The sequence below is a fragment of the Gorilla gorilla genome, chromosome 21 (assembly GCF_029281585.2).
Source record: "Gorilla gorilla gorilla isolate KB3781 chromosome 21, NHGRI_mGorGor1-v2.1_pri, whole genome shotgun sequence".
Lineage (NCBI taxonomy): Eukaryota > Metazoa > Chordata > Mammalia > Primates > Hominidae > Gorilla > Gorilla gorilla.
Genome location: NC_073245.2, coordinates 49,700,111 through 49,726,974, shown reverse-complemented (window position 1 = coordinate 49,726,974; position 26,864 = coordinate 49,700,111). Strand labels below are relative to the sequence as shown.

Sequence of the window (26,864 nt, the reverse complement as noted above, 5' to 3'; positions counted from 1 at the left end):
GGTCCTCGGCCGGCTAGACTAGAAGACTAAGGGGGCGTCTCCCCGGCTTCCTGCGGCGTCGGTGGCGAGCTGAGGTGGAGGCAGGCTGCGGCAGACGGCGACAGTGGCGGCGGCGCCATGGCAGGGCTTGCAGGTACCGTGGCATCAACCTGCTTGGGGCGGGATGAGAGGCCCTCCATGCGGCCGCGCCGCCATATTGTCCCTTCTGGGTCACCTTAGGCGTCGCCGGGTCCCCGTCACTGGGGTTTTCCTTCCGCATACCCCGGGAAGGCAGGGCGCCCGTGTCCGGCTTCAGGTGATTGCCGTGATTGGACCTAGCCTGGGCCTTGGGGGTCCCTTCCCAGCCCGGAGGTGGGTCATAGTACTCCTGGGTGCTGTCTCTGGCCTTGTCCAAGGTCAGCGCTCTTGCAGGATGAGACAGGCAGAGCCGGGGGCACGGGGCTGGGAGCGCGACCACCATTTCTGCGGCCCCGGGTTCCACGGCAGGGTGCCCAGCTTGTGAGAGGCCTGTCACTCTGTCCCCATCAGTTTAGTTGCGTTGCTTTAGTTGCTTTTTTGGGGGGGGGGGAGGTGGGGGGACGTGGGGGTGAGGGGAGAGAGGGTCTCCTGAGGCTCCGCTTCGGTGTCTGGGGTGATAGGCTGACGCTCTGCTAAGAGTCGCGGGCGCTTCTTACTCCCTCCAACTTTACATCAAGGGTGGACATCCCTTCCCTTTCCTTCTATAGACGTGGGGAGTGGCCCTCAAGGGCAGCTGAAGGAACGGAATGCCTGGCGCACTAATGGCCTGGAAAGGAAGCATGGGGGATGGGGGACAGTTGTTTTTTCCTTCCCCTTTCCAAATCTCCTTTAGTTTCCTTCCAGGCCTCTGTGTCCCATTTCATCGCTGAATGTTGGGAGACTGGGGTCTGTCCTCGGAAAGAAACAGCCTTTCTGTTTATAGGTTTGGATCGTCTATCCCTTTCAGGGAACTGGTGTGTTGGGGACGGCTTCTCTGCCCTGCCTGACATGGTCCAGTCATCCCGTCAGCCTTCTGGACGGCAACACCAAAGCTGGGACCAAAAAAAAGTTCCAGCTTAAGTGCTAATGCCAAGTGTTAGATCTTGTTTGCTTGTTTGTTTTAAATCAGAGACTAATTAATGTCAAGCAAATCTGTTAAAAGATTTGATCACGGGAAGCCTGGTCGGTTTCCAGTGACCAGGTCAATTCCATATCTGAAATTAGTCTTGTTAAGAGTTGCTGCCAAAAACAGTTTAACCTTTAATCTGTAATATGTTGTTTCAAAGAGGAATCTGGGTTAGGCTGTCTTTTTTTTGTTGTTGTTCTCCTATCTTTGAAACACATGCATTCCATTTCAAGCCTGTCCCTGTGCGATATACCAAGAACCACGCGTTGCCTGCCTCTCTGACTTCCTGCTCTGGAAATGCTCAGGAATCTGGATCCTGCTGGGGCACGCATGGGCCCTGTGGGAGGGCAAGTCGGGGAGGGGAGGATAAACAGGATCACTCCCAGGGAAGATGGTGACAAGGTGTCTCTGGGGCATATAGAGGAAGTCAGAGGTTACGGGGGGGGGGGCGGGGGAAGAGATTGTTGTTTGACTAGTGTTTTGTGTATGTGCATGAGTGCACACGTTTAAATCTCTGAGGCGGGGTGGGGGCGGTGGGGGGGGGGAAGTTAACTGCAAATTCAGAATCTCCCTTTGGGGTGTTGGCTCCTGAGGAGATACACATTTCAAAATAGATATCTAGTAAATGGCTCACAGCAAACTGCTCCCCGATCGAACAGTAATCCGTTGCCCAAGCTCAAGGAACTTGCCCCTGCCCTTCCCTGACAGCAGACATCCCTTCCTTCAGTGACAATTCAAATATTCCACAGATAAAGGTAACAGTGTCACATAGCACCCTGCACCCCTAAAAGTCATGGTACCTAAACACCTCTGGACTTAACTTCAGTTCGTTAGGCTAAGAAACTAACATCCTGGAGTATTAGTCTCAAGGGTCTCTCACCTGTTGCTGGAGTCCCACAGAGCTATTCCCAAATCCTTCCCAACCGATCTGCTCTGTCCTTGGCCTTGTGGGGGCAAAGTCTTCTGGGAGCAATGATGGTTTAGGCAAAGGGGACATTCAGCACTGTGACTAAGGGCTGTGCAGTAAAACACTAGTCATTTTCAATTCTTCGCATTGCTCTCTATCAGAATAAAATGTTTGATGGTATAGTTTGTGGAAAAAATTTTATAAACAAGGTGTGTTTGGACCATCTAGGCATTGCATGGCATTGCACTGGATGGAAAGTGAATGCACTGTCTTCTCTGGTGGGTTAAGTTTGCTGCCAGAACATGAGGTTTTGTGGGTGGAGGATGCAAATGGGGAGTGGACATTGCACATTGAAGCCCACACGTGCAGGTGCAGGCCACCAGGGCAGCCCTTGCCTGGAAATCTGTCATCTCACCTTGCCACACTCACAGCCCTGCTGATGGACGGATGGAGGAAAAGGGCTTTGCCAAGATGATATGGAAAGCTCTGGGGCTACCAGCAGCCTCTTGTCTTCTAAGTGGGGGCACAGGAGGTGCTGTGTCCAGAGCAGCCAGCTCTTACCATTGCTGCTTTGGCCCACCTCCCTGAAATCTGCTACCTTGTCACTTGGGCTGAGGTTAGAGCAGCAAGGGCAGTGGGGCTATGGGCATACCCCTCAAAAGCTCCAAAGGGAGGGTCAGCCTTCATGGAGAACACATGTTGGTATGTTCATGATTCTGTGGGTTTAGTGTGGAAAACCACAGAAACTCCCAGTTTTGAGGCCTGCCAAGATACGGGGTTCAGAAGGGAGGAGATTGGGCATTGCCTGCTGATGAGTCACACTGGGGCGAGAGGAGACCTGCCTCACCTTCAGGCTATGGTAGCAGCTATAGCCACCCAGCCTAAGAAAGATGAAGTCTCAGATTGCGCATCCTCTTCAAGTCCTGATGAGTCCTGATTGCCACTGCGATGGCAGTTTCTAGCGTGTTAGGGTTTACTGGCATCTCAGAGGCCCTCTTCGAGAGGGAAACTGAAGATGAAGGGTACAAGGTGACATGTCCAGGTTCCCTAGGCTGATTGATGGCAAAGTCAAGACCAGAACCGGGATCTGCACCTCCCCACCCCTATAATTCTCTGATACCGAATGAAGTTTTAGATGCCTTTAGAGGTGCTGGTGATTGGGCTAAGAAACTTAAGGGCTTGCTTAGGGGAGGGAAACATGATCAGGCTTAAGGGGGCAAGGTACTTTGTGCTCCAGAAGTATTTGTGACAGCTGTGACTAAGGGATTCGAAGAAGTGGCGGGAAGAGAGATTTATGGCCCTCCAACTCCCTCCCTTGGTGTTGACCCAGCAACAGGTGTGTAGTGACAGGGACACATAAAGCCAGAGACAAGGCTGAACAGGCGGCAGGGCCATTTGGTGAGACAGTCAGCTGACCCCGTGTAGAAAGAGCCCTGACTCACTGGGGAGTGGAAGAGGAAGACAAGTCCGAGGCCGAGCACTGCCCACCCTGACGTGATGGCAGGGGAGAGCCCAGGGCCACGGACCTGGTAAGCGTCCCTAAGAATAAGGAGGCTGGTGCTGGGAAAAGCAGAAACCCAGTATTGGGGAGAGAGGTTTCTGGGGTGAGGTGGGGCCAGGAGACCCTGCAGAGTAGCAAGGCCAGGCAGATTGTCTTTGTAGTGGTCCTGGTGGATGTGGGGCCTGCAGCATTAAGCTGGGTGAAGAAGGTGCCACGCTGCACCTCTTATCCCATACTCATTGTCTAAGCCACTGTCCACCCTGCCCAGTACTCATTTCCTTGGGGCTCCTGGATGGAGACCTGAAGTAAGGCTTTGTGTTCTGAAATCACCCCCTTGGTCCCTAGTACCTCTTTGGAGGGCTACTCCCACCTTTTTCCCCTCCTCTTATCTTTCCCAAAGTGATACCTGCTTTGGCCCCTTATCCTAAGACCACAAGTAAAGCACCTATCCCTTTGGGGAGGGGGAAGTGGTCCCTTATTCCAGGACCACAAGTGAAGATGTCAGCCTTTCTCTTTGGGGAGAGGGGGAGATGGTCCTTTATCACAGGACAGCATTGAGATGGGGTTGGGTGTGTGAGGGGCCCAGCTTATTGCAATTTTGATGGCCCTCCTTTTCCTCCCTCCCCCAAGCAGTGTGCCTGTTCCACAGTGGGCACATCAGCTGAGTCTTAGAAGTGTATGTTGATGCCGCTAAAGAAATCACAAGAGACAAAGTTTTGGTGCGCCTCCACTGCACCGCAGGGTCCTGGGACACTGTGCGAGACAGGGGAGGTGCTTTTTTTATTTTTTGTAGAGGTGGTCCCTGTCCTCCAGGAGCTTACAATCTAGCTGGGGAGACACAACTAATGCACACTTAAACAATCAGTACAATTAGCGATTACCACAATATTGACCACAACTGCATGAGACCAGGGAAAAGCAAGATCAGTGAGGGGCAAGGGGGGTTCAGAGAAAGTGTTTTAGTAAAGGTGGGATTCATTTACTTTTACTGCTTGAATAGTTCCAAATCAAGTGACACATTATTTTGGAGTAGGGTGGGCTTGGGAGGCAGTGAGGAGGAAAGGGGAATCGAGAGAGCAAATGCAGCAAGGCTGGAATGCAAGTGCCCTGGGCAAGGGACAGCGAGAGGGCCCCACTGTATTTCTTAACCACCCTCCTTCCTCAACTGTGCCCTCCAGTCCCGCCACACAGGCACGCGGTTGGTGCTGCACCAAGATTCAGGGCGTTGGCTGGCGATGTCAGAATGTCCATTCTGCTGGCTGGTGTGGTGTTTTGATTTCCATGGTGGGGCCTGCTGGCATGGCCCTGGCTTCGGGGCTGGGATGGTGCTGTCCCGACTTTGTCCAGATCAGAATGCGGTGCCTATGCCCAGATCTCAGGGGTCTGCTCCCCCTATCCCCCCTCCTCTCTCGACCCTGCCCCTTAGTGGGACCGGTGCAAAGGGGTTGGGAAGGGATCTGGTATCTTCGTCATTGTCGGTACTGCTTCTCCGGGGGTCTACTGGCCCCTCACTGACCTTGCCAAGTGCTCCTCTGGCGAGGGAACACAGGGGACCCCACATTCCTGCGCGGCACTGGCTCCCGTGCTGGCCGAGATGCACAGGAGCACCTGATGATACGGCCGCCCAGGGCTGGGAGCTGGGGCCTCAGTTGGGGGCTCGCTGCCTGCGCTCCCCCAACACCTGCCGCCCGGTCCGCGACACCGTGTATGCCAGCTTCTGCAGGGAGTACCTGAACACCTGCGACGAGAAACCCAGGACCCACCCTTAGTGGAGAGCACCCACAGCATGTCTGTGGTGCTGCCGTGCCCACCCCCGCCCCACCCCCTGCCCCGCCCGCCCATCCAGCGTAGGCTGGAGAGGCGGGCGCGGGCGCAGCTTGTCCACGAGTCAGGGCAGCTGGAGCTTTTCCAACTGTGCTGAGAGCTGCATGGCGGCAAGCTGATTGGACCCACAACTTAGGTATACCTCACTTCTCGCAATGGGCTGTGTCCCTGGAGGATTTCGAAAAGCGAATCCTACCCAGTAAATGCAGCATTCCAGGAACACCTTGAAGGAAATATGCGATTCCTTTGGCAAAGGATTCCTTTAGCAGGGAATTCTTCCTGCAAAGGGAGCTTTTAGGGTAAATGATTTTATGGGCAAAGCGCTTTCTTCTGATTTATCTCTTTTTACACAAAGCGCTTTTGCCTCTTTTTGATTTTTTTTTTTTTGTAAAGCAATTGTCCTTTTTTGGAAGTGCTTTTTTTCCCCTTCTATTTTTCTCTCGAGGGGCTTTTTCCTCTAATTTTTTTCTTTAAAGCGTTTTTGCCCGATCCATTTTTTTCCGTTATCTCCCTTGTCTAATTTTTTTCTGCAGTGCGTTTTTAATCTAATGCATTTTTTTCTGCCAAGTGCTTTTCTCCGATTTATTTTTCCTGCAATGCGCGTTTTTCTGTTTTCCTGTGAACTACTTTTTCTCTAATTCGTTGTAGGTTTTTTTTTTTTTTTTTGCGAAGTAATTTATTTTTTCTGAGAAGTGCCTTTTTCTAACTTATTTTTTGTTCCACCCCCGCAAGCGCTATATGTTTTTTTAAATAAAATTTCTCCGCAATGCGCAATTTTTTAAGGTGGAAAATTTTCATTCTGCGAGCTGTAAAGTCTTGCAACACAGTAGTGCCCCGCCTCCCTCCTGGGGTCGAGTCCTGGTGTAGCGGGTTTTTCTTACCGCGTAGGTCTCTAAATGCCTGGGTGATCGTCCGCAGCGGTCGCCCGCCGCGCCCCGAGTCTTTGTTCCCGGGCAGGCGCGGGCGCACTAGGGAGGGTCAGCGCGAGGAGGACGGCGCAGGGAATGGGCAGGGGGCGCGCGGTGCCGGCAGCGGCACTTGGGCAGGCAAGGATCGCGGCAATCGGAATAGGACGGGTCCGGGAAGCGGCAATCGCGATGCAATCTTGCGGGTTCTAGGGGCGCGAGTTGGGAACCCTCTCCCACCCGAAACCCCGGCAGACTTACCTGCAGCAGCACGCGGAAGATGTACCAGCCGATGATGAGCAGTTCAGCCGAGGCCGCCGCCACTGCCGCCATGGTTCCAAGAATGGTAGGTGGGTGGTCGAGAAAAAGGGTTTGCCGAGATCCGCTGGTCTCGGAGTCCGCTGTTGGGCGCACTGCCGCAGCCGCGGTGGCCGCGCCTTAAGTACCCGCCCGCCACCTAAGTGCGCATGCGCGCCTTGGGGGGTGTTTATGAGGAGGGGTGGCTGGGGGCCCTCCTCATTCGCCAGGAGAGGAAAAAAATAATCCATCTGCTCTTTCCATACCGACCCCCGCCTCTTGAGTTCCATCTTAGCCCCCTTCCAGAAGATTCCGCCGTGCTTGCTTTTGGATTTTGCTTTAAAATGGGGGGGTACCACGACTCTGGGTAGAGTACAGGGCGAGGATGGGGGTGCAGGTCTCTTAGTGTGGCGCCCTTCTCCCCAGTCCCTGGCCTGCAAATTTGAGCCCAGTCTCCGGTGCCACTCCAAAGCCTACCTTGGGGATGGATGGAAAACCGAAATTAGGGAGGGGTCATCTGCCCCATAGAGCAAAAAACGTGGTGCCCCTTTCAGAAGCTTTGGCATAATAGGCCCGTGCTCGGCGCTCTTTTCCTAATACTGAATGAGTTTTAAGCCCAGGTCCTTTGCTTCATGAGGGTGCCTGAGCGCGTAACCCGGCTGATTCTTTACATCTCTCTTACGGTAGCGAGGAGATGAGAATCTGCGGTGGAGGTCGCTAGTGTAGGGAGCTGAGCCAGAGCACTGCGCTTTGGGCGCAAAAGCAGTAGTCACCCGGTATCTGTGGGAGGGATACAGGAAGGATTGGCGCCCTTCGTATGCACGGAAGGAATGAGCTCTACGGAGAAGTGGTTGGAATATGCTCGGGGATAGTTTTCTGCTGGACAGGTCGTTTCGACGTCTGTCTTCCGCTCCCCTCCCCCAAGCCCTGGTAGGTCGGCCTTAGCCAGTGGGGTTCTTTGTACCCGTTGCGCTGTGCGGCTGGATCACTGAACGGGGTTACGCTACCGCTACCGGAGGGTTGTGGCTACCGCAGCCCCGTTTCCAAGTGAGGCGGTTCCCTTTCAGACCGCCAGTCTTGTGGGTCCCTCGCACAGCGCGGATTTTCGGGCGGGAAGACCGGAATGCGGTTTGTGAGTGTGGTCCCCGCGCACCGGTAGCCAGCCGAAAGCACCTCTTTCCAGCAAGCTACCTGGCCCAGGGACCAACTGGCATTTGCCCGTATGTGGATAGAAAATTAATTTTCATTAAAAGCTCCCAGAGGTCAGGTTCTATACAGTGCCAGCAGCAGATGGAGGTGTAATGATCCAAACGAGTTCAGTTTGGACAAAGTAGCATAGTGACTTTTTTTCTACATTGACTTTCGGAGAAGTTGGCAGATTCTGGCAAAGTGACGCCGGGCTGTTTGAAAAAGGCAAGCTTAGCCTAGGCTGCCATCTTAAAATATTTCGAGGCTGTAGCTGCCTCAGGATCCTTTGCCTGTGGTCTGGTGGCCGGCAGTGCCCCGCTAACAGCTGTAACTCTGCACTTAGTGCCTGAGCACCTATGGCTGTGAGAGATGCTAGATACAGAACCCTGTCCTTACCACGTGGGGGCACAGCAGGGAGCCCTTGGTCGTCCTTTGGCAACCACTGGGCGGTATTGTGAGGTCTGGGCCCCTTGAGGACGGGCTGCAGCCCCAGGAGGCGATACATGATCTCTGCTGGGCAGGGCCCAGGCAAAGCCAGCCCACTGTGTGAAACCGTGCCAAAGAGCCCTCTCCCCGATCCCCCAGGAGAAGCCCCGGGGAGACATCCCAGGAAGCTTCCCGAATTAGTGACTTGGAAAGGAGTAGAACTTTCACGGGTGGGCAGGGAGGAAAGGGCATTTCACATTTGCTGTTGTTAACCATGATCCATTTTCCCAAATAAGTATACATTCTGTTCCTGTTTTTTTTTCTTTTTCTTTTTTTTTTTTTTTTTTTTTTTTGTCTGTCTGTCTGTTCTTTGTCTGTTTGTCTGTTGTGTTGACTTTTCTCTTCAGGATCCCTGCTGCCTTGGTGATCCCGGGCTGACAGCCAGAGAGCACAGCGGCTCAGCTCCTGGAGAGTGAGGGTTGAAGAAAGCGGAGGGCAGCCGCCTGCGCCCGCTGGCTCCCATTAGGTCGGTTCCTGCAGCGGTGCCCGGCAGCCTTGGTGAAGGCCCTGCCCGGCAGAGATCATGTATTGCCTCCAGTGGCTGCTGCCCGTCCTCCTCATCCCCAAGCCCCTCAACCCCGCCCTGTGGTTCAGCCACTCCATGTTCATGGGCTTCTACCTGCTCAGCTTCCTCCTGGAACGGAAGCCTTGCACAATTTGTGCCTTGGTTTTCCTGGCAGCCCTGTTCCTTATCTGCTATAGCTGCTGGGGAAACTGTTTCCTGTACCACTGCTCCGATTCCCCGCTTCCAGAATCGGCGCATGATCCCGGCGTTGTGGGCACCTAACGGCCTGCCCTGTTAGCTTTCCAAGGAAGCAGAAGACGGGAGGGGAGGCATTGACATAGGTCATAAAGCATTGGAGTTTCAAATCCCGCAGCCTCGCGGGTGTCACATTCCTGAGGGCGCCTTTTTGGCCTGTGATGTTTTATCCTTACAATGTGAATAATGGCACTGACCGGTGCTTTTATTGTAAAGTCCTATAGTCGTGGGTGGTCTTGTGGTTGTGTGTGTTCTGACCCCATCTAGGTCTTGGCTGGCCGCATGACCACCCCTCTCGCCTCATTACTGCGAGGAGTCTGGGTCCATCCTGGTCAGCCGCCCCAATGTGACCTGGGGCAGATAAAATGCCAGTCTCATTGTCACCTCTGTGACCCCTCCTTGTCAGGGTCTCCTTCCTTCCCAGAATGTTACTGACTCCTCAGTCCCTCTTCTGGTTTCCCTTTATTTCTCTTCTACCCTTTTCCTTTTTTGGGGAGTACCTGTCCAAGACAGGGCTCATTTTTGCACTTATCTCGAATTTGAAGAGATTGCTGACGCCCGAGAGCCTCGCTTTTTCATCCTTCTTTCCTTGTTCAGCAGGCTAGACAGAAACATGTCTTGACTGTTAGTTGTCCACAAATCTTCAGTATTTTCTCCACTTCATTTTTAAGAAAGGAAGCAACAGATAGATGTTGCTCTTTCACCTGGGTGTCTGGGCTCAAGCTTTCCCGCCCAGCCTCACTTCCTTTGCCCTTCCTCCTGCCTTTCTCAACTGTCCCAAGGAGGGGGCCTCATCGTGTCTCCCGTGCATGCTCTGCAGCATTGAAGTATGGTGTGTTCACGTAGTTCTAGCAGTCCCCAGCTGAGTGAGTGGGAGAGTACCTGTGTGTTTTGTAATGGCCATGATCCCCTTGATAGATGTTTGGATATTTTTTGGTGTGCCCTGTGCGTGTGTGTTTACAAATACATGTGTATATTCCTTTTAAAGAAGCTTTATCGAACGTGTTCTGATTTTGAGGTTTAGCAATAGCTAGCTATATATGGTAGGTGCCGCTACAGTTTTTATTTAGCATGGGGATTGCAGAGTGACCAGCACACTGGACTCCGAGGTGGTTCAGACAAGACAGAGGGGAGCAGTGGCCATCATCCTCCCGCCAGGAGCTTCTTCGTTCCTGCGCATATAGACTGTACGTTACGAAGAATACCCAGGAAGACTTTGTGACTGTCACTTGCTGCTTTTTCTGCGCTTCAGTAACAAGTGTTGGCAAACAAGACTTTCTCCTGGCCCCTGCCTACTGGAGATCAGCATGCCTGTCCTTTCAGTCTGATCCATCCATCTCTCTCTTGCCTGAGGGGAAAGAGAGATGGGCCAGGCAGAGAACAGAACTGGAGGCAGTCCATCTAGGGAATGGGACTGTGAGGCCATACTTGTGAAACATTTGGACTGCTATTCTAGAGCTTTTATTTGGTGTGTTCGTTGCACAGCTGTTTGAAATGTTTAATAAAGCTTTATAAACTTTACTTCGTGGTTTTATGTGGCTGCAGTCCATTTGGGTCGTGGTGTTGGATTTTGGAGTTGGTGGGGGGCAGGGAGAAGCATGGAGGGGCTGAGTCTTTGGCGCCAGAGTACCTTAGCCTGAAAATTTGATCTGCTTTCTGGAGAGCAGATGGTGGGGATGGGGGAGGGGGAGCAGGGGGCAGGACAGGCGGTGAACAGGAGGGAGTCTGAAAGTTTTCAGAGATGAGACATTTGCGTTTCTCAGCTCCCATGGCTTCTCGCCTGAAATTGTTTCCCTCCATAGGAGATTTGAGTAACCGATCCCTTAACAAACAACTTAAGACAGCTGGAGCTCTAATCATCAAGGATTTTTATGGTGCTGCTTTTGAAGTAAAAATAGTGAAACCCCTTATGGCATTTCAAGTGGAAAAATAAATAAGACTGGCTGTCCAACCAGCCGGATGTAAGGTGATGGCTGGAAGTGCCGAGAGTGGTGTGGTTCCATGTTGTAGGTATGCACGTGCTCCCATGGCCATGACCTTTGAGACAGTGTAGGCTAGTTTGTCAGGTCCTGTGCTGAGTATTCACCTCTGAATCTCCTTCTTCTAGAAAGCATGGTAGGAATACTGCCTGTCCAAGGCACAGGGCTGTCGTGAGGTTTTATTGAGTCACAGTCGTGAAGGGCTTTGGTAATTTCATAGAAGATCACCTGTTCTACCTAGGCTTTAAATTTGTTGCTATAAAATTGAGTATGGTTTTCTCCTGTTCACTTAAGTCTCCCCATTGTCACTTTATTCCTTTTTTCCTTCAAAACTTGCCAAAGATTTGTCTATTTTAGAGGTATTTTCAAAGAACCAAACTTTTATTGATCATATCTGCTGGGTAATTTTCTTATCTGATTCTTTTATGCTTTTATCTCTGAATTCTTCTTTTCTGTGTTTCTGGATAGATTTCGTGGTTCTGCAAAGTCTTGACAAGCTGAGGAGTCATACCTGGAAAGGATGGTTTGTTCAACAAACATTGAGACCCTGTACTAGGCTTGCTGGGGATTTCAGGGGCAAGACTCAGGCCTGACTCTTCAGGAGCTCATGATTGTAGCCTAGTGGGAAGACTTAACAAAATAGACAATTGCAAATTCCAAAAACAAAACAAACAAAAAAAGGCTTTTGTGTCCCTACTCTCCTGTGGCGACACCTGGATGATAAATGAAGCCAAGATTATTGCTTATTTTGCTCTCCCTCGGAAAGCAGCTTTCTGTTTTAGGTCAAGCCCGCTTAAGAGTCACAAACAGGCCTCCCTCTGAAAGATTTGTGGCCCTTTCCAGCAGGGAGCCTGCAGCCCACCCCTTCCCAAAGTGACTGCCAAATCAGCATTCTGTCACCCCACAGTGCTTCCTACCTTGCCAGGCAACCGCCCCCTCTTCCTGAACTGCCTTTTAGGAAAATGAAAAGTAGATACCTTTTCTGGAAAAGAGTAGGGGCAGCAGGCCTTAGAAAAACACACAATTACATTGGTCACTGTGGCTCAGTGTGAGATGGTTGCCCACATGGTACCTAGTGACCACAAGACACCATAAGGCCTAGGTCTGGGCTTCTTTAGGAACTGGTCCTTACCCTGCTGTGGGCCCCAGTTTCCAGAGAGGTAAAATGTGGTCTTTGGAGCAGACAGTTTTTCTAGTCCTAATATCCTGGGAGTTCTTTCTCCCAAGATCTGGGGTCTTCCTGGACCCATTTAAGGATGTTACCTGGGCTCTGAGTAGGTGGCAGTGCACTTTCAGGATAGCATGGGCTTTATGCTTTAGTCAGTGTACCACGTGAGCCCAGGTACTTCCTCTGTCAGGAAGCTTCCCTGGGTTTCTTCTCCCTGGGGATCTACTTGACTGGAGCATTTCACTCAGCCTTCTGTTGAGTGCTACTGCTAGTGTTACGCAGACTTCCCCTTCTGTAGCGACTGAGTTCATGGGCTCCTCTTGTCTCCCAAGGGGGCCTGCATTGTCAGTCATTTGGCTGGTATTTGGCAGAATCCCATGGAGGAATAGGCCTTGAGACTACAGGGTGGACAGTTCCTGCCATTAGGGAGCCCTCCAGGCTAATGGGAAAGGGCACAACATTGAGCAGATAATGCCAGCGATACACAACCATGGACTGTGTCAGCTGCTAGAAGAGAAGGTCTAAGAGGGGACCCAATGTAGGCCTGGAAGGCTTGACTTTCAGGTGGAGCCCTGAAGAACAAATATAAAGGTTTGAGCAGTGAAGTAATGAATGAGATGTTATTATTATTTTACCATCTAATCAAGCATCTCTGCTTACAGATAAAGAGACTGGGATGAAAGTAAAATGAAGGACCACGACTATCTGGCTGCCCTAGAATCAGAACCCAAAAAGGCTTTTTGGGATAAAGAGGTCAGTCTATCTAAAGCTAGCAAATTGTTGGGAGATACTAAGGAAATCTAAAGCTGAAATGCTATTGGCAGGCCCCTAAACTCAGCCCTGAGAACTCTTCATTTCCATCCAACTGGGAACCATCACAAACGAGGATCTGGTGGGAGTTGGGGAGTAACCCAGTCAGAACAGCCTTTGAGATGGGATTCTGTCAGCAAGAAACAGGACAGCATTTGAGTGGTGAAAGTAGCAGGGCCATGGAGAAGGCTACTGGCTTCTCTAGATCACTGGGAATGGGGAGAAGTAGACATAAGGAGTGAGTGTGGGTGAGGCAGGGACACAGGAGAAAAGGTAGGCTGGGGAGAAGGAAGAAAGATGATAGAAGGAAAGCCAACTCCTATTGAATAGCTGCAGGAAAGGAGGCCAGAGAAGGGCTGTCACCTGTGTCCATTTGGTGGGCAGAGCCAGAACCCTGTCTTCTACCATCCAATGCAAAGTTCACTCCCCAACGCACCAAAATGTGTGAAAGGGCCACTGTTCTGAAAAGAGGAATGACTGAAGAAGTGCTCTCCGTGATGGAAGATGGTCCTGCCTAGGGAGCTTGGCCTGTCTCAGCCCAGCAACCCTCCCTCCCCAGTATCTTCCTAAAGTCCCAGGAAGAACACAGTTTGATCTGCCAGGCTTCAGGGGGAGAATGAAGTATGTTGAGAAAAACTTCTATTAGGCAGGCTTGAGGTAAAGAAGAGAACCTGGCTAAGCAGCAACTGAAGGCTTCAGACAGAAGCCTTGGGTCTCCCTTTGGGATCCTGGAAAAGGGACTCAGAGGCTGGGCAGAGATAGACTTTAAGGACTGAAGAACCTTGATGCAAGGCTTGAGGGAGTCCCAGCGCTTACGCCCTGCCTTTGTGACTATACCTCACCTGTCTCATAGAGAACGCACCACCACTACAGCATCTGCCCCAAGGCACAGTCTCCATAAATGTTATTTCCTCTGTTTTATGGCTCCCTGCCACTGGCCTTTACTAAGCTCCAGCCTGTTAGGGATGTGATCTGATCCCCCGGCTCTCCCTCTTATTCATTCATTTGAGGAGCATTTGCCAGGCTCTTTTCCAAGCTCTGAGAAGCTGGTGCAGAATGACTGTGCCCTCCTTGAGGAGCTCAGATCAGCAGGAGGGAGGGCAGAGTAATTCTTGTGGGTAGATAATACCAGGTTATTAGGGCTTTAGTGGAGTTAGGTAGAGATTATTTGGGAGACCATATCTCAGTACCTCTGTGTGAAGTCCATTAATTATTTTTTACCTTCTGCAAAGGCAGTATCCTGAAAAGGAAAACACCAAGGTGTAGCTTTCTTTCCGGGAGACCAAAGTCCTCAGTTTGAGCCCCTACTTAGCCACCAGTTTACCCAGCAACCCTCCATGGATTTCCCTCTCTTGGAGAGTAACCCGTGTCTGTCCAGCCTCCTCCCAACGAGGAACCAGAGGAGGCATATATTTGAGAGCGCTTTGTCAAATATCCCAAAGGGTCAGATATGAGTCTTCTTCAAAGACTAATCTTCTGGGTGGTTCTGGCCTCTCACTACTTTTCCTGAGCAGCTTGTGTGGAGCCTGTACTTGGACAGCTCAACACCTTTTCCAAAGCCAAACCCTCTGCCAGCCTCCTGCCCCACACTGGTAGTGGTGACCCTCCAAGGAGGGGGCAGGCAGGCAGGTGCTAAGGCCCTGGGACTGATTCCCATCCATTTTCCATGTGGCTTTGCTCTCCTTACTAGTCTCTAGGCCTCTGTTTCCCCATTTATAAGTCAAGGAGGGGGCTGGACCAAGATATCTTTAACATTTCCAAAGCTGTCTTCTGTGAAACATCAGTGACATTTATCTCCTTGTTATTTTAGTCTTAGAGATAGTGGTTGAAAGAAAGTGTATTAAAACAATCAAGTGTTTAATCAAAGGATCTTTTGCATTAAAAAATAAACTTGAAGTCTCTTGGGTGAAGAACTGTCAAGGATCTTAGCTTAGAGCCAAAGAAGACATGGAAGTGTCTATGAGGCAGGAAAGACAGACAAAGCCCTTCAGTAATTCCATATTGTTTATGGGCCCAATCCCTTGGCTTGGTCATCAAGGCCCTGCACAACCCTTGAAGATAAGGGGCTTAGTCTTTGTTCCTTGACCAAGCACAGAATTTACCTGACCAGGCCTGGCATAGTACCTGCTGGTTGGCTGACCTGGTGGCTAGATGAATAGGTGGTTCAATCAATTGCTAAGAGTCCCTAAGTAATTGGGTGGCCCAGTCTTTCCTAGAAGGAAAGGAACTCTGCTTGCCTCCCAAATCTCTTGGCAACTCTGAAGTGACAGAGATTATTTTCCAGCCTCCAGACTAGTATTGTGAACAAAGATATGCGAGAAGAACCTTATAAAAGACTGCCCAGCCTGGCATCCTCGCTGTGGCAGCAGCTCACATGTGGTTTAGGAGTAGCCCCACCAGGTGGTAGACACCCTGTAAGGTCTGGATGTAGGTGGACTCCTGGGTCACTTGTAAGCCAAGGGGATTCCCTCTTCTTCCCTCCCTCTACCTTTCCCACACCCTAACCCTGCATATGGGACTTCCCCAACTTTCCCGCTTTTATGAATTCCTCCCCATAGGCTGGCAGGCAGGTGAGCTTGCAGGAGTGCAGATCGTGAACTACTGTTTCACAGAGAGTTGACCGAAGCTCTGCTGAGAGGTTTCTTGACTTGCCCAAGAGTTCACAGCTAGGCCAGGCTGGCCCTTGATTCCTGAATTCTGATCACATCTTAGATGGTCCTCTGCCTTGCTCATTTTCCCATTTCCATCTCCTCTTCCCCTCCTAGATCATGAGTGTCCTCTTTAGAATAACAGTCTGAGAACTCCCTGCAGCCGGGCCCCACCGCCACACACACCCATATGAGCCCATCACCGGGATTTAAGTCCTTTCGTCCTATTCTCTCAGACCATTCCGGGGAAAAACTGTCCTCAGTCCAACCCCCAGACTCCAGCTACAATACTGTGGGGGTTAGACTACTATTCACAGATGGAGTGGGCCATTTGGGGGGCTGCTTTTTGGTGGTTGGCTTTTGGTTTTGTTTGTTTTTACTTACTGGCCAAATAGGATCCAGTTCTTCTTTCCACCCTCAGAGCCATTTTTATGAATGCCATATGGTTCCATTTTGTACTGACAGGAACTGGGGACCACAGGCACATAGCACACACCACAGCTACTGTGACTAATAGCCCTGGCAGCTGTGCCCTCCTAACAGTCTGGGTGTGCAGTATGAGTGATGTCCAAAACCAGCAAGATTGGATTGGGCCTCCCGATCCCTGGTCGTGATGACACCACTGCACCTCTAGTCTTGTCTCTCTGGTCCCTTGATCTTTCCTATATCCATCTCCTTCTTTTAATTCAGATCATCTCTTGCTGAACAGTTGCACCAGATGTCTCTCTGCTTTCAATCTTGTCTCTTTCAACCCATCAACCTAATGGCCACCATTGGCCATCTTTACCAGCTTGGGTCATGTTCTGTGGCTCTTGGCTTAACTTCGTCCTTCCCTATTGCCTAGAGGATGGCATTCTCTCTGTTAATGGAGCAGAGCATTTCACAGCCTGGTTCCCTACCCCTAGGTGTTCCTGCTCTGCTTCTGCAGGTGCCCAGCCAGAGGAGCCCACCCGTCCTCCCGGAAGAGATGGCCCCTTTCACTTGAGATTCCAGGAGATTGCCCAGGGAGAAGGTGTGGAGGGAGGGGTTTTGAGAAGGAATATGAAGCCTCCAGTGGTAAGCAGCACCAGCAAGACGACCAAGAAGAGGCAGTTGGGTTGGTCAGTTAGGAGGTCTTGTCATCCATCTTGGGGTTGGCAGAGCAATAGAGACAGACATCACATCACCATGGGAAGAGAAGAGAATAAGAGGAAGAAGTGGAGATGAGAGGAACAGGTCACCTCTTCCAACTATGAAGGGAAAGAGGTGGATGAGTGGAAGTGACACGTTTGGACTGTTCTTTTTTTATTTAGCTAATATTTGGCCGGTGCTTTTCTGGATCAGGCCCTGATGAGCATTTTGTCAACAATATCTCCCTGAAACCTTAAGAGAACATCCTAGGGTTGACGTGGTTTTGCCCACTATACAGAAGAGCTTCAAAAGATGAAGGCACTTTCCCAAGATGGGGGGCAGAGCTGGGATTTGTGTCCCATTCTGTTGTCCTTCAGAGCCTCACTTTCACCACTGTCCTTGTCTTGCCTGTAGTCATGAGGGGAAGAAGGAGGTGGAGGGCTGCCTGCAGTTAGGGAGCTGGGGCAAAGGCACCAGGGAGGCTCCCGGTGCTCAGACAGGACTGGAAGTCTGGGACACATCATTTTTCAGACAGGGAAGAGGCCAGGGAAGAGAGAGGCTATTTTTAATAGCCAAATAGATATGAGCCCATTAAAAACCAGGAGGAAAGGAATAAAATGTTTAATAAAATCTTTAAGTATCTGAGTGGAGGACCTCTCTAAGCTGAAAAGCAATGAAATGACATCAAGAAGAGAAAGGCCAACAGCGAACAGGGATAAGTGATGGCCTGTGTCCCAAGTGGCCTGGAGTGGACGGCACTAGATGGACAGGTAGGGGCTTAGCCTTGGATAGCAAGCATGCAACGACCCACCCACCCAAACCTGGGAGGCTTAGCACTCGGCAGGTGACCTCATCTGTTCTCAAGCCATCACTGGGAGGTGCTCAATAAATATTTGCTGGGGTGAGATAACTGAAATGGGAAATTAGATCAAAGAGGAAAAATACCAGCATTAAGCTATTGATGATAGAAGAAGAAGAAGTGTCCAGGTGCCGTGGCTCACGCCTGTAATCCCAGCACTTTGGGAGGCCAAGGCGGGTGGATCACCTGAGGCCGGGAGTTCGAGACTAGCCTGGCCAACATGGCAAAACCCCATCTCTACTAAAAATACAAAAAATTAGCTGGGCATGGTGGCATGCACCTGTAACCCCAGCTACTCGGGTGACCGAGGCATACGAATCACTTAAACCCGGGAGGCGGAGCTGCAGTGAGTCGAGATCATGCTGCTGCACTCCAGCCTCAGTGGCAGAGCGAGACCCTGTCTCAAAAAAAAAAAAAAAAAAAAAAAGATGATAGAGGAAGGCCAGGAACCACCCTTGGCTAGTTAAGTCGGGCTGCCTGGAGTATCACCCTTGGCTAGTTAAGTCGGGCTGCCTGGAGTATTGAGAATTGACACCTACATGGTGGCCAGTACTAGGATGACCAGCCTCTCCTATGGGCACAGTTCTGTACAGTTTACAAGGGTTTTTTTTTCTTTCTTTTTTTTTTTCGGGGGGGGTGGGTCTCACATACTCATGGTATTACCCATTTAGGGTCTTGAGGTTTGAGGACCCTATGTAGACTTACCCTCAGTCTGTTGGGTGAGTTTGCTTCTATCATCTTGGATTCTTGATTATCCCTATTTTTTAGAGGAGAGAACAAACTTCAGTTCTTCCAGAAAGAACTGGCAAAAATAGGCCTGTACTCCTCTGACTTCACTGTCTTCTTTACACACCATGCCACTTTCCTGAACAATATACAAGTTTACCATGTAATTATTTTAGAACCCAGGGTCCAAATATTTTTGTGGTCAAGATTCGACGGGCAAAGTCCTCACACTGAGTTTTCCCAGCAAGGATGTTTTCCCCTCACTTGCTGGATGGCTGTGGATCACCTCCTCTCACTGGGCCTTGGTTTCCCCATCTGTGAAATGAGGTAGTTGGATTAGATAATTCCACAGTTCCCTTCCAGCTCTAGCATTACCCTCAGATACCCTGGTGCCTAGAGCAGTAATTGAACAAGGAGCATGGGGACCCAAGGTTCTGGGTCAAGAACTCATCTTGCAGCATGGAGGAATCGTGATGATGGCTGCAGCCACCAGAAGATGAACTTGGCAGGAGCTGGCTGAGATGATTTTTCTGCTGATGGTGAAATGTGCTGGCAGAGTCTATACAGGTAGGTTGGTATAGGTGAGGAGTGGGGTGGGCACTTTGTCTCTTGTGACCCCGAATAATGTTTCCTTGCAGAATTGGAAGCCTCTAGGACAGGTGGATGCCAGCTAGATTTAGCCATTCACATTGGCAAAGTAGGTGATCCATCTTTCCACACACTCTTCTGTCAGGCTTCCAAAAAGGCTTTCTGCTCCCATCCCTTAAACACCTCCCTGTGTTTCACTGTCACTGTGCCTGGAATCATACCTTCCTGGAGCCTTCCAGTTCCTGTTTAGGTGTTATGTGCTCTGAGAAGGCCGGGACCATAAATGCTGTAATCAGCCAGGAATAGCTAAGCTCAGAGCCAGAGCCAAGAAGGAAAGGGTTACCCAAAATTGAGGCATGAACTGTTGATTCACTAAAAAGAGAAAAAGTCCATTCCAACTTCACCTCAGAGCACACACCCAAATTCAAAAATTATTTTCAAAGGTCAAAAGGAAAAATGAGCCCATTAAAAACCAGAGGGAAAAGGAATATTTAACAAGTGACTGAATGAGGGAGCCCATTTAAGCTAAAAAGCAGCAAAATGATGTCAAGAAGGCAAAGGCCAACCAATTTGACTACATTAAAACTAAATATTTTCAAAGTCAAGTAATATCACAAACAACCAAAAAGCAGAGTGGTTGCAGATTCTTAATGTATAAAAGAACACACCCAAAACTTTAATAGTAAAAGCAAAACAGGTAAATGTGTGTAAGTCACCTAAATTGAGTTTACAGGAAAAGAAATGGAATTGACTGAAAAACTTTTTGAAAAAACATTCAACTTCACTAATAACCAAAGATCAACAATAAAAACAACAAGGAAATACAAATTTTCCCTAACAAATTAGGGGAAGAAATTTAAGAATACCCAATGTTGATGAGGATAGTGGAATAGGCACTGTTTCACACTACTGGTGGTAATGTGAATTGGTGTACACTTCTTGGAAAGTTGGAAGAAGAGAGAAGTTTTCAGAGAGAGTAAGTGGCCTGTAAATTTACTCAACATTTATTGAGTATCTACTTTGCGTCAGGCATGATGATAGGTTTTTAAATATTGGCCAGGCACAGTGGCTCATGCTTGTAATCTCAGCAGTTTAGGAGGCCAAGGCAGGAGGATTGCTTGAGCTCAGAGGTTCAAGACCAGCCTAAGCAACATAGCATGACCCTGTATCTATAAAAGTACACACACACACACACCTGAAGATAAATTTGATCCTTGCCCTTGGGAGTTCAAAGAGTTAAGAAAAACACACAAACAGACACTAAAATGATACATAGGAAGGAGAAGGCCAGAGAGGTGCCTGGGACATGGAAGCATGGGCAGCTGGGGTTGGTGGTGCAGGTGTGAAATTTCATGGGAATATCCAAGGAGGTTCCTAAGAGGTGACTGGATGGGTAGGAGTTACTCAAGTAGAAGGCAGAGGCAGAGGTGAAAGGCATCATGGATGAACTCAGACAGCTGGGGATTGCTGAAGCATGAAATGAGAGGCTAGGGGTGGAGAAAGCAGAATCAGATCACATAGTGTTACTATGTCTAATTTAAGACTTGGGTCTTCAATTGCAACAGGGAGCCCCTGAAGCATTTTGTGCAAGCAGGTGCCATGGTAGGATTTCTCTTTTGAGGTGATTACTCTGGTTGCTTGGAGAAATTTGGAGGCGTGTGGGCCAGAGAGGAGATGATTGCCTTGGTCCAGGTGGGTTCCAGGAGGGATAAGGGTAGGGGCCAAGAGGATGGAAGGAAGTGGTCAGATCCAGGAGGTGAAATTGGGAGAATCTGCTGACTGGTTGGTTGCTGGTGTTAAAGAAAGAGAGTAAAGGATACCTTTCCTGTTTTCTGTCGTGAGTGACTGGGTGAATGGAAGAACACCTAGGAGAAAGAGCAGGTTTGGGGGCTAAGAGAAAATTATTGAGCTCAATTTTGGACAGGTTGAGTCAGAGGTGGGCATCCAGGAGGAGGTGGCCTGCAAGGAGCTAGATAGAGGGTCTAGATCCAGCAGGAGATTTAAACAAGAGATTTGGATTGAGACTATGGTCATTGTAGCCATGGGCTTTGGTGAGCTGGCTCTAGCAGAACGTGTCAGCTGAGAAAAGAGGGGTCCAGGAACAAGAAAGAGCCTTGCCCCCATTTAAGGGGTGGGCAGAGAGAGGGGAGCCCACAAAGGTGAAAAAGAAGTCAGAGAGACATAGAAAAAGCACCTGTAGCCTATGTTGGCATGGAAACCTGGGGATGTGGAGCACTTCCAAAAGAGAGCCAACAGACAAAAGAGAAAGGCCAGCTAGACAGGGACCGAGAGCGCACTGGATGTAGTAATTAGGGGCCACTAGACCCTCATCAAGAACAGTTTTCTGTGAGAGATGGGGCAGAGGAAAATGAAAGGGCAAGGAAAGCAGGCAGCATGGCCACCTCTCAGGGAAAGCTGCTAGAGTAACAGTTTGGGCCAGGGGACAATTTCTGAGCTGGCTCTGGACTGAGATGACGTAAGGATAGATGTGATAGGAGCAGTCCAGAAGGCTATCACCTAGAGTCCTCCCACCTGTCTAAGTCAGAGGCAGGAGCAAAGGGTGAGGGTGGGCAAGGAAGGAAAATGTGCATAGCTGGCATCAAGTAGGAAAGTGTATGTACCTGTACCAGTTGGGAACCCACCAAAGAAGGGTGAGCATCTCAACAGGGATAGATGAAGAACCAGAGATGCACTCAAAGAAGGACAAGGCCAGAAACAAGTTCGTGACATTTTAGGAATGGGTACAGGAAGAGAGTCCTGCTGAGGAGACTGAGAAGGAGGGGCCAGAGGAGAAGACCAAAAACATGGGGTTCCTAGAAGCCAGAGGAGAGTTTCCAAAAGGACAGAGTGGCCACTGGTGGGCCACATGCACAGAGGTCAGTGGAGGCTCAGGCATCTCCTAGACCTGGCCTTTGGGGACTTTTGTCACAGCAACTTTGGGGCACAGGGCAGAAGCTCCTCTTGGTGTGGGGGGAATGAACTGGGTCTGGCTGAAAAAGGAGGGAGGGAGAGTTGGAGCAGGCAGCAGGTCCAGGAAGGAGGTGATTCTTCCAGGAGACATGGGAGGGAGGAAGCAGTACAAGCCCAGTTGGAAGGGCAGGGCGGGGCGGTGAGAGGGGCCCTGGAGCTCTGGGATTAAGTGTAGAGGTGAAGGGATTAGCAGTGTTGGTGAAAAGGGACAAAAGTAAATTATGTACATATTAGCAAGTAACCTGATCTCCACGTTCTTTGGGAGGCCTTTTCTCTGCCCTCTGGGTACTGACTCCAGCTCTAATTAGCACGGGTTTGTCTGCCTCGTGGCTAGGGCCATGTCTTTCTCATTTTCTTGTACCTTTCGGCACCTAGCAACAGGCAGCCAGCTAGGTAGGGGCAGAATAATTATTTTCTGCTTGAAATCCAGTGTCTGAAATAGAGATTCAGAAATTTTTCTTTGTATCAAAAAGACTTTGTGACAATATCCAGGGAGCGATGAAGTAGGTAAGGTCCAGGTCACAGGCTTGAATGGGACATTCAGGGTCTCAGTAGCAGTTCTATTTGTTGGTATTGCCTAGACATCAAAGAATTCTATTTCTTCCCTATTTGGACAGAAGTCAAAGTCCAGAGAGAGGCTTGGTTTAGCTGGCTGAGCTTGGGCCTTGTGCCATCCCCGATAGGACCTGGGTGGTAAGAGGCAGGACCTGGAGGAGGGGCCTCCATAGCTTCCATGTGAGAGAACGGCCCAGGTCCCACCACAGCCACATAAGATGGAAAATTTCCCTAAAAGTAATAAGGGGCTTCAGGGAGGAATAAGGCATGCTAAAAAGCCAAAACTCCCAGATATCCATTAGAAGAAGTAGCCAGCTCAGAGGCAGGAGACTTCCAGGTAAGAGAGGGGAAGGCCTGAAGTAGACCAGTGGGGATGGAGAGAGATCAGAACTTGTGGTAGATAAAAACCAGAAATAATTAGTGAGTACTTATCTGTGAGAGTGAGAGAGAAGGTCAAGCCAAAGGTAATTCCCATGTGTCCTGGTTTTGTTTGTTTGTTTGTTCGTTCATAGAGACAGGGTCTCACCATGTTGCCCAGGCTGATCTCCATCTCCAGGGCTCAAGCAATCTTCCCACTGTGACCTCCCAAAGTGCTGCAATTACAGGCATGAGCCACCATGCCCAGTCCCATGTATCTTGAGTGGAGTCCTGGGTGGATGGTGGGTAGGCCCCTGGGGTGGGGAACACAGCATGGAGAGCCAGTTTGAGGTACAGGATAGTGGACTCAGACACAGCCAAGTGGGGCCCAGCAGACACTTAGATCCTGGTGTCCAGGGCTCAGGACGAGATTTAGCTGGAAGCACTAGCCCAGGGCTGTCACCACTCAGAGTAATGGGGACCCTAAGCATAAGTGAGATTACCAGGGAGAGTGTGTAGAGAAAAAATGGGAGAGGGCTCAGGGCAGAATCATGAGTCATAGTGACATTTGAGGAGCCAGGTGTGGGCAGGCAAAAAAGGAGAAAGAAAAGGAAGGGCCTGAGAGATGCGACAAACAACCAGGAGAGGGGGTTGCCATGACAACCAAGGTAGGGAAGAGTTTCAAGGAGAAAGTAATCAACACTGTCAAATGCAGCAGAGAATTCCAATAAGATAGAGAATTTTTCCTTTGGATTTCATGATTAGTAAGTTTTGATGGCCTTAATAAGAGCATGTTGAGGGAGTGATGGCCTAGGCTGGAATAATGGTGAGATGTGAGAGGACATGGATCTGTCACTAGGAGTCCTCTAAGGAGTCCAGAAGGGAGATTTGGAGATGTGAAGGGTAGGGGCTGGGAGGCTGAGGCTAGGAAAGATGAGCAGGTGTATAGGCTCAGCTCCCAAAGTGTTAAGCATCCATTGTTTAATACGAAAGTTGATACATTCCACATAATTCTCTTTTAGCACCTAATTGTGTGCCCAGCCCAGCAGTGTGCCTAGCACTGTGGATACTTGGGTGAATGAATTAAAATAGTCAGAATCCCTGTTCTCATGGAGCGGGCATGGTAGTAGGGGAGAAAGACATAGTCAGATAGTCACATATGTAAATGTACAATTTCCAACACTGATAGGCACTCTGAAGGAATGGTACTGAGTACTGAAGGGTGTGCCACCAGGGGACCTGCCCTCATCTGACTCTGGGAGGCTTCCCTGAGGAGGTGATCCTCCAAACCAAGATAGAAAGAAGAGAACAAAGTTGACAAAGCAAATTGGAAAGCATTCTGAGCAAAGGGCCTGACTAGGGAGGAAGGAGAGGTGAGACCAGAGAGACAAGCAGTTCTGGCTATACAGAGCATTGGAGACCAGGGCTGAGCTCCTGCCAACATCCTGAGAGCGAGGGAAGCAGGGGATGTGACCTGCCCTGGTATGTTGCTGTAATCTGCCTGGGACTCTGGCTGTTCTGTGGAGAAATCATTAGAGCAGCATGGGTAGACAGGGAGGCTAGTTCGGAAGCTTTGTTGTAGTGGACAGGATTTGGACATGATCTGCATATTCTGGTTAGTCTTGGTGCTGGATGGAATGAAGAGGGGCTGGAAGAGGGCAGCGTTCAGGATGACCCCTGAGCTTCTGGTTTGCCTTACTGGTGAGATGGCAATGCCATTTTCAGAGCTGGGGAGCCCTGGAAAGGGGCCAGGTCTGTAAGGTAGACCCCAAGTCCAGTGGTAAAAGCTGAGACATCCCAATGCAGATGGAGAAGAAACAGCTGAAGGCACAGCTCCAGAGCACAAGGTGAGAAATTATGGAGACCAGTCCAGGGCTCCAGGGGGCTCCCAAAATGGAAATATGGATCCAGATGTTGACAGGCTTCTGGGGCATTTTTAGGCGAGGGGATGGCTGAGGACAAGGAAATCAAGCCCAAGGAGCACCAACATTTGGAGATTAGAAAAGAGAAGAAGAATCCTCTGAGAGCACTGAAAAGAAAGAGCCGGGAGGTGTCTCAGCAGAAAGACAGGGTGGTCAGCAGTGGGTGTGTGCAGAGAGGTCAGGAGGACCAGGGCAATCCCTGAACTCCTCCAGTGTGCACCTGCACAACCTCCGTGGTGCCTCTGGAATTGGGTAGCATGGTGGCCCTGCTGATGAGCACCCCAAGGGGCCATTGGGGAACCTCTGAGAATCTCTGCCAGAGCAGTTTGGGTGGGAGTCGATTAAGGAAAGAAGCAGCAAGATCCAGGACTTTTAATCTTAAAAGAGAGAGAAATGCTGGCAGATGAACATTCTGAGGATAAGGAGCCTGAGTAATTGAGCGATTAGGGATGGAGACAATTAGTGAGATGAGCTCCCAAAGGGGCTGGGATCAACTATGGAGGTGGATAAATGAGTTTGGGGCAATAATGTGTATTTGACTGAATGGGGCAAAATTAAATTATGTACCTTTTAGAGAGTAACTTGATCTCCATGTTCTTTTGGGAGCTTTTATCTGACCTGTGTACCGACTATAGTTCTAATTAGCACCAGTTTTATCCTGTCTTTTGGCTGGGATTATGTCTTATTGTTTTGTGTGTTTCTCAGCACCTAGCAACAGGTAGTAAGCTCCTTGGGTGCCGAATCAGTATTTTCTGCCTTGGAATCAAACGTCAGAAGTCAACACTCAAACTTCTTTTGACCAAAAAGATTCTACGACAATTATCCAGAAGTTACAATGCAAGGAAGAAGAATTGGATGTTAAGTCTTGCATAGCAGGGGTTATGGGGAGTGGATCAAGACAAAGTAGAGGTATCTGCTCCCCTCATCCTTGTAAGCTCCATGCCATTTATCCATGCTCACATTGATCATCTCATACGAGCTTCACATTTCCCCACAAGAAATGGAGCGTTACCCTATTACCTACTCATAGAGGAGGAACTGGAAGCCAGAGAGGGAGATGCCTTATTGACACAGAGCACAAGTGGCAGGAGCTGGCTTCAGACCTCAGTCCATCCGGTGTGGCAGTCCCTCTTCCCAGGACCAGGTGGAGCTGGAGAGAAGGAGGAAGAGGAGTCTGTGAGGTCCAGATGGAGATGCTCGGCAGGCCCTTTTCAAAGGTGGGAGGTGAGGTCGGCCTGGAACCCTACTGGATGCTTAAGTGTCCTGCCGCACTGCTGATGAAAGCAGGTCCCCACCGCAGTGTATATACATTGTGTGTTTGCATCTAAAACGTCTATAGTTGTTTGAAATGTTTAAATCTTTAACCCATCTGAGATGTATTTTCATGTATGGTGTGACACAGAGCTCTAATTTGCTCTTTTTCCAGATATCCAGTTTGCTAAGCACCATTTATTGTTCCAACACCATCTTTTCTCTCAATTCCCTGTCTAGATTCCAGTTCTGTTGATCTATTTGTCTATTTCTGAGCCAATAGTACATATTAATGAGCAAAGCTTAATAAAGTGTCTTATGGCTTGATAAGATAAGCACTCCACCCTTCCCCCAAGGCCTTTATTCCTTTTTTTCTTTTTGAGATGGAGTCTTGCTCTGCCGCCCAGGCTGGGGTTCAGTGGTACAGTCTCCGCTCACTGCAACCTCCGCCTCCCAGGTTCAAGTGATTCTCCTGCCTCAGCCTCCTGAGTAGCTGGGACTACAGGCACGCGCCACCATGCCCGGCTAATTTTTGTATTTTTTGGTGCAGATAGGGTTTCACCATGTTGGCCAGGCTAGTCTCGAACTCCTGACCTCAAGTGATCCACCCATCTCGGCCTCCCAAGGTGCTGGGATTATAGGCATGAGCCACCGTGCGCAGCCCCTTATTCTTTTTTAAAATTGTCTTGGTCATATTGCACATTTACTTTTTCAGGTACATTTTATAATCAGCTTGTCAAAGTTCTGTGAACAAAATATCTGTTGGAAGTTTGAGAAGAATTGCATTGAAGGGGAAATTAACATCTTTAGAATATCAGTTCTTCCCATTTGTGGACATGGTGTCTGTCTCTTTTTAATCAGAATTGTATTTGTTTTGTTTTGTTTTGTTTTTAATGCCTTTTAATAAAGGTTGGTTGCTTTTGTCATAAA

The 26,864-nt window shown here is 49.6% G+C and overlaps 2 protein-coding genes across 10 annotated transcripts; one reads left to right on the top strand and one right to left on the bottom strand.

Moving 5' to 3' along the window:
* BLCAP (BLCAP apoptosis inducing factor) lies at positions 1-26,864 on the top strand. 7 transcript variants are annotated; one of them, XR_010132286.1, is made up of 5 exons: positions 1-133; positions 8,579-8,697; positions 12,801-12,891; positions 18,750-18,858; positions 25,389-26,864. XR_010132286.1 is itself a non-coding variant. In XM_004062132.4 (2 exons), exon 2 carries the CDS (start codon positions 8,755-8,757, stop codon positions 9,016-9,018), a length of 264 nt encoding a protein of 87 aa, XP_004062180.2. In that variant the 5' UTR covers positions 1-133; positions 8,579-8,754; the 3' UTR covers positions 9,019-10,512. The 7 variants fall into 7 exon arrangements, 3 of the variants coding, with proteins under 3 accessions (XP_004062180.2, XP_018872772.1, XP_055229470.1); XR_010132285.1 differs by having other exon boundaries at positions 18,723-18,858; XR_010132284.1 differs by having other exon boundaries at positions 18,673-18,858.
* Positions 4,243-6,647, bottom strand: NNAT (neuronatin). 3 transcript variants are annotated; one of them, XM_004062121.5, is made up of 3 exons: positions 6,522-6,647; positions 5,498-5,578; positions 4,243-5,269 (listed from the first exon to the last, which is right to left on the bottom strand). In XM_004062121.5, the coding sequence occupies exons 1-3, from the start codon at positions 6,591-6,593 to the stop codon at positions 5,177-5,179; spliced, it is 246 nt and encodes an 81-aa protein (XP_004062169.1). In that variant the 5' UTR covers positions 6,594-6,647; the 3' UTR covers positions 4,243-5,176. The 3 variants fall into 3 exon arrangements, with proteins under 3 accessions (XP_004062169.1, XP_018872773.1, XP_004062168.1); XM_019017228.4 differs by having other exon boundaries at positions 5,503-5,578; XM_004062120.5 differs by lacking the exon at positions 5,498-5,578 and having other exon boundaries at positions 6,522-6,604.